General features: G+C 46.5%; 1 protein-coding gene across 1 annotated transcript in view; it reads left to right on the top strand.

The window, feature by feature from the left end:
• The window catches only part of VASH1 (vasohibin 1), a 7,130-nt gene extending 541 nt beyond the window's left edge, over window positions 1-6,589 (top strand). The window contains exons 2-7 of the mRNA XM_009993896.1: window positions 1,866-1,954; window positions 2,859-2,915; window positions 3,970-4,044; window positions 5,046-5,427; window positions 5,822-5,934; window positions 6,517-6,589. Of these exons, the coding sequence (XP_009992198.1) occupies window positions 1,866-1,954; window positions 2,859-2,915; window positions 3,970-4,044; window positions 5,046-5,427; window positions 5,822-5,934; window positions 6,517-6,589 (789 nt within the window). The remainder of the gene's footprint in view (window positions 1-1,865; window positions 1,955-2,858; window positions 2,916-3,969; window positions 4,045-5,045; window positions 5,428-5,821; window positions 5,935-6,516) is intronic.

The following is a 6,589-nucleotide window of genomic DNA, read 5'->3' on the forward strand; positions in this document are numbered from 1 at the left end:
CTGCTTGCTATTACCCTGTCTCAGTGTTGCACAGCCTTTTGAGGAGAAGGGGATCTAGGGATCTGTACTAGTAAAGAGAGGAGTTACTACCCAGAATCATTAGTCTGTGCTGTCAACATGTCCTTAATCCATGTCTTCACTCAAAAAGCACAAAAACATCCATGCTGAAGAAATGAAACAGTCAGCCTGTCCTGGTTGTTACCTCTTTCATTGTTTCTGCCTGGAAATAGTTTCCTGTGACTCAGTATGTCAGCTTATAGCATCCAAACTGACTCAGCTTGTGCAGTTCCAGAGGTGGCTCCATGCCTCTGCTGCTCTCCGGAGCCTTCCCTGCTCCTGCTGTGGCTTAACAAACCCAGTTTCACTTCTGCTCCTGTGCCACCTCCTGCAAGTCAGCCAGCAACTGCTTGCTCCAAGCAGGGCATGGAAACGAGGTGCTGGAGATGGCAGTTGGCAACTCCAAGAGGTGCTGGGAAAATGGGTACCAGTGGCCAAATGGTGCTACTTAGTTTTCAAAAAAACAGAAAAGAAAGATCAAAACACGGGAGAGCAAATGGAAAGAGACAAAGTTTAGCTCAGTGTTTACTTGCTGATGATGTTTGGAGTTAGACTGGAGATTATCGTTTCCAGAGGCAGCAACAGCCCATCTCTCAAGGTTAAGCAGTCTCAGGCCTGCCTCCTGCGCAGGTGCAAGCAGAGTGTGACCATGTGGCAAACCAGGATGGCAAACTGATCTGACTGAAAACCACCCATGTTCGCTGGCTCAGCTTTCAGCTGGTCCAAGTGCCTGACCTGGTTCCCCAGTCGTTCATGGCAGCCCAGGGCAGAAGAAGGAGGAACAGAAATAAGCCGCCACAGAAATACACATGGAAGGTGATGAGTGTCTTAAGCAGCTCTGCCAACTACAAAACCATGGCAAGCAGAGGCAGCTGTGCGCTACAGAGTGGTTCTGACTCACTCTTTCTTAGCTGGGGATAGCCCAGCTCTGGGGGAAGTCTGAGAAGGAACTTAAATGCTAAAAACCAAACTGCTGCAAAAAGCTGCAGTCTGGTGTAAGAGGACTGTGTGCAAAGCATGAGCTATCCTTCAAAAGGAAAATGCTCTCCTGTTTCTCCAAGCATGTCAGTCACACCAGATTTTTGTCTTCATTATATTTGTCCTGTGGACAGGACCCTTCTCTTTGCTTAGACATCTTAGCTGCTGACATGGCTACAGTTATCTCCTGTGAGGCAAATGGTGAGGAAAACCTGACTGGACCCATGAGGCTGAGGCCTCAGAATGCAACAGCAGTCTGAACGATGAACTTTCAAAAGTCAATTCTCTGACCATGTAATTCAAAACAACAGACACTTCAGCAGGGATACTCATGATGCTATCCAGCCTATGTCCTAGTCCATGCCAATTCACCTGAAATGCTGGGAGGCACTAAGAACCTTTATATCCTTCCTTACAGGACTGTTCCTTGCTCTGGTGACTTTGAGGAAACCCTCTGGTTTTGCCTCTTTCCTTATTTTTGTTTTGTGCCTTTCAGTTTTCATAATCAAATGAGGCCAAGCTCCTTAGGTGATAGCTTTCCTGTCTCACATCTTGCCTTGTCAGTTAATTTTATCTAATTCTACGACTGTAGCAGCTTAAGTGCAGGACCCTTTCACACAGTTTCTCTTGCAGCTCTGTGATGGTGCTTCATTCTGAATCCCTTCCCAGTTATCAGTGTGGGAACAGAGGAATATTCCTGGTGTGGTCACTTGGGCAGCAAAGGGGCTGGTTTGAGAGGAGTGTGCTCCCTGTAGCTATGTGTCACTTGAGTTCAGCAAGAAGCTGGAGAGGTTTGGAAGCAATGATTTACACTCTGCTCCCCATTTCAGATTCCCATACCAAGTGTGCCTGTGTTCCAGCCGTCCACCCCCATCCCTGAGCGCCTGGAAGCTGTGCAGCGCTACATCAGGGAGCTTCAGTATCCTTTACTGTTACCTCAGTCACTGGTGCGATGACCCAGGAAGAGGGAGCAAGGGGACTTTCTTTCCTTGTTAAGAACAGAAAATCTCATTCTGTTGTAGCTGGAGGGGAACTGAAACTTGTTCCCTGAAAACAGGAAGCTGGACTTGGGATGATAGTTTCTTTTGCTGCTCTGTTTCTTTTCTGCCCAAGTTACCTTCTGATCCTGTTTGCTCCATGTAATAAATGGGCATGTTGTCAAGGGGCTTTTCCCATGATCCACCCTTCTAGGTCAGTGGCTTTACAGTCCCATTTCATTAAAAACACATATTTGAGACCCTGACAGCTAGTTCTCAGATGTACTACAAACAGTGTCACCTCACTGTTAAGGCATGGGTCAACTGTGGAGATGAGAAAACTGCCGCTCAGTTCATCCTAGTTAAACACTCCTCTCTGTAGCTCTCTAAAGGACAGTCAGCCACCCTGCTTCTGTAAGGTGGCAGACCTTTTGGAACCTCTCATACATCTGAGGTGGTTGTGCTCTGAACTGGGTCCCAGTCAGGCTTGGAATCAGGCATTATGAATTTGACAATGTTCTGTGCATTCTGTGCAGACCAGAGCAGGCAGATAATTATCAAACTTTGTTGTGCCCTGGTAACTGGAAAGCTGAGCAGAGCATGTGCTGTCAGCATGAACCTTTCGAGAAATGGAGTGGAAACCTGTGTGGGTGGAGGAGGAGGAGAAGAATTGACAAGAGGGAAATACAGTGGACGTAAGAAGAGAGGACAATTTCTTGCATTGCTGTTATATTTGTGGGATCATGACTTTGCTATGAGAATAGTAAGTAACATGAAAGTTCTTCAGACAGGTTTTCTTCTAATTCTGCTTTCTAAGATGCCAAGCCCTTAACTTCTTGCCTCCAGGTACAATCACACTGGGACACAATTTTTTGAGATTAAGAAGAGCAGACCTCTGACTGGGTAAGTGTTGACAGCCCTTACAGCATTTAAGTCTTGCTTTAAGATGTTTGGGCCATACTGTACTGACTGCTTCATCCTCCATCCCCTGGCCAAGGTCTAGGTGACACTCAGGGATTTCAGTACTGCAGCTCCATCCTACTTTAGGTGAATGTACTGTCTGTTGCCTGGGGCATGGCTGGGCAGAGCTGTGTCTGACCTTTCTCAAGGACAAGAGCAGGTTTCATTGTCATGAATCAGTAAATCCAGTAAAATAACATAAATGTATTTCAAAGATGTGCAGCTTCTGCCTGCTTCTAATTGGAATAATAATATGAACTTTGTAACAAGCTTTGCAAAAGCCAAGTATCTTTACAGGTTTAACTTCATAGCTTCTCTAAGTGCCTTTGCAGAATCTAGGCTCACAAAGCTTTTGGTGTCTGATACTTTGAAGGAGAAGGGGGATTCTGTGTGTAGATTTTGGGAAGAGCTGTGCCCTGCAAGTTCCTGGAGATAAGCACCTGATGTTAGTTGACTCTCTTGGAGTGCATACTGAGAGTCTCCCAAGACTAGTGCCTTACTGTTGGTCTAGTCCATAGACTCATGTGACCACAAATATCTTGTGTTGTGATCAGTGCAATGTCTCCTCCACAGTATGAGTTGAACAGAGAGTAGGGTTAGTGCCAGAGAAGGCGGCTTCACTGTCCTTGAGCCTTGTGAGGCAAACATTGCTGGCTATTTGTCTTCTGATGCTTCTGCTTGTGTTCGCATTGGTGTCCATCCACTCACTGAGCCAAGTGCTGTGCTCTCCCTGGAAACAGATGTTGGCCTAGTAAGCAGCTTTGCTGTAACTCACTGAAAGGAGTTCCTTGTAAGCAGCGAGAGCGCATCGTAGAGACCTGGTTTGGATTTAATATCTTCCTAAAGAAGATACTTTATTCTGTTCCCTGTCCTAAGTGGGCCACCTTCTCTCCTGGAAACTTACCTTACATATATAGTGCAAAAGGGCTCAATCGGCTGTACGTGCATAGCTCAAGCCCTCTAACTGTCCTCGTCTTTCCGTTGCCCCATTCTGCAGGTTGATGGACCTGGCCAAAGAAATGACCAAAGAGGCCCTGCCAATAAAATGCCTGGAAGCTGTGATCCTGGGAATGTATCCTTTCCTCTTGGAATTGTGCATGCCTGCCCATCCTTGTGTTTTCTCCTCTACACTCTATGATGCTTTGAGGCTGCTGATAATATTGTCACCAAGCCCCACAACCCTCTGTTTTCCCTCTCCAGTTCTCCCAAAAAAAACCCAGCAATAAAATCCAAATCCAAACAATTATCTGAAATATAAGTAGTTCTTTGGAGCTACTCCTTCCCTAAGAAGGGTGGTGGTACTCTGGACAACTCTACAACTGAGGAATATCAAACGGGGGGCAAAAATATTAGGTAGAGTTGGGTCAGAAAGACCTTGGTGGATAACATTGTTCTCTTACTGCAATGTTGCCTGTGTGTGCTCTACATTAAAATAAGTCAGGGATTTTCCCCAACTTCTGATTATGGTATATGTCACTTTACTAGTATGTCTAACACTGCCTGCCAGCTTAGGCAATACCTTTATTAGTTCTAGACATGTGTCATCTTTAATTACACGTCTTTCCTAGCTATCTTCAAGGCTTACCTTATGTCACTCAGGCTACAGATTCTTGATGCACATGGGCAAAGCCACCTGGAGGGGCAGAGATGGCAAGTGAAGGTTCAGAAGTGTAGTCTGATAAGTATTGTGTCCTGAACGTTCCTCAGCTTCTGTATGAAATAGTAGCTAGTACAACAGATTAAAACAAACTAACAAATACAGCATTTAACAGTCTGGAAGCTATGGCATCCAGTACACCTGAGGTGTTAGCATTGCAGCTTCTGCCTCAGAACTCCCTCAAAATTAACTTCCCTTTGTTGATTGTCTTGTTGAAGAGGCCAAGTTTGGTTTCCCCATTATCCATCTTGCAGTGAGCTGCACTTTTTGATCTGGAGAAAAAATTCTGCCTGTGTGATGCCTTAATGAGTGGCGAGTCTGCTGAGCAGGCTGGTGGGAGGGTGTGGAGTAGAGAGGAAGAATCTTGTCAAGCAAATGGTATCACTGGTTGTTTCCTGAATAGTGGCTGCTGTCAGTTACCTCACCAACAACATGACCACGCTGGACCGTTTCCCCATCAGCTTCAAAACCCACTTCTCAGGGAACTACTTCCGACACATTGTGCTGGGGGTGAACTTTGGAGGCCGCTATGGGGCACTGGGCATCAGCCGACGTGAGGAGCTCATGTACAAAGCACCCGTCTTCCGCACACTGAGTGAACTCATCTTTGACTTTGAGGAGGCCTATCGCCGCTGCTGGCACACGCTCAAAAAGGTGAAGCTGGGCCACTGTGTGTCCCACGACCCACACAGCGTGGAGCAGATTGAGTGGAAGCACTCCATCCTGGATCTAGACAAGCTAACCCGGGAAGACTTTCGCAAAGAGCTTGAGAGACACGCCCGTGATATGAGGCTGAAGGTAAGCAGCAAGGTTGGAGAAGTAGACTGCTGCTGCAGCTGCTGTCTTGGCTGGTTGATGGTGTGCTGGGGTAATGAAGGGGCAGGAGGTTCTCCTAGATGGTGGTGGAGCAGAGGGCGAACTGAAGGCTGGGGGCTCTTTTGCTTTGTATATAGACTGACCCCTAATGGATGCTTGCGCAGTACTGCAGTTGCAATTAGCTTGGGCTTAATACAATCCTTGACGCCATAGCTGTCACTGTACTTGTTCTTTCTGGCTTTGGCAGTTTTGATGCACTGGCCTTGCTTTTGTGTCTTCTATTGCCATATAATTAATCATGGTTGGGCTTTGTTTCCTGGTTACTATTTGTATTGGTTTTCTGTACATGTTGCTCTTACTTTAATTTTTCCGGCAGATTGGCAAAGGAACTGGGCCACCATCTCCCACCAAGGACAGAAAGAAAGATGTCTCCTCCCCACAAAGAGGTCAGGCCAGCCCCCATCGGCGCAACAGCCGTGGGGACCGACGGTGAGTGGGGCTGCTGGGCTGGAGACCTATCTAGACCATCACTCTTTTACTTGTAGACTCCACTTTGCTGTCAGGTTTTGGATCCTTCTGGTGTCTTACTGGGGTTCTTTATAACAGGGAATACTTCTCTGACCTGCTGTAGCATTCTTCCATAGTCTGTGCTTTTTTATAATTGCTTAGGGAGTAGAAGGACAGATGGGTTGTTTGTTTTTTTTGTTTTGGCAGGGAGAAGGAAGGCAGCTCAAATACACAGGGATCTTGGTTGCTGATATTTAACCTTACACAAGGGTCTGAGCTCTGGTGTCTCACAGACCTGTGCCCCAAAGAGGTTTCAAAAATTACACTGCTGTCAGTGAGACTGTTTTCCTGAAACTGAGTTGGGGTACCAGACTGGAATTCCTGCTCTTCCTAACCTGCATTCTTTTCTGTGGAGATCACTGGGAGATTTACTGGAGGTTGCAGAATAATCCTTCCCTCAGTAGTGTAGGAGAAGTCTTTTCCTGTGCTGCCATCTCTACTTGCAGCACCTCCTGACTGAAAAAAAAGCAGTTTCTGAATAGTTCCTACTATCTTCGTTCACAGGCCATCTGGTGAAAAGAAGCCTGCTGATTCCAAAGCCATGCCAGACCTCAATGGGTACCAGATCCGGGTGTGA

Source organism: Chaetura pelagica, unplaced genomic scaffold (genome assembly GCF_000747805.2).
Source record: "Chaetura pelagica isolate M959 unplaced genomic scaffold, ChaPel_1.0 scaffold11, whole genome shotgun sequence".
Taxonomy (NCBI): Eukaryota; Metazoa; Chordata; class Aves; order Apodiformes; family Apodidae; genus Chaetura; species Chaetura pelagica.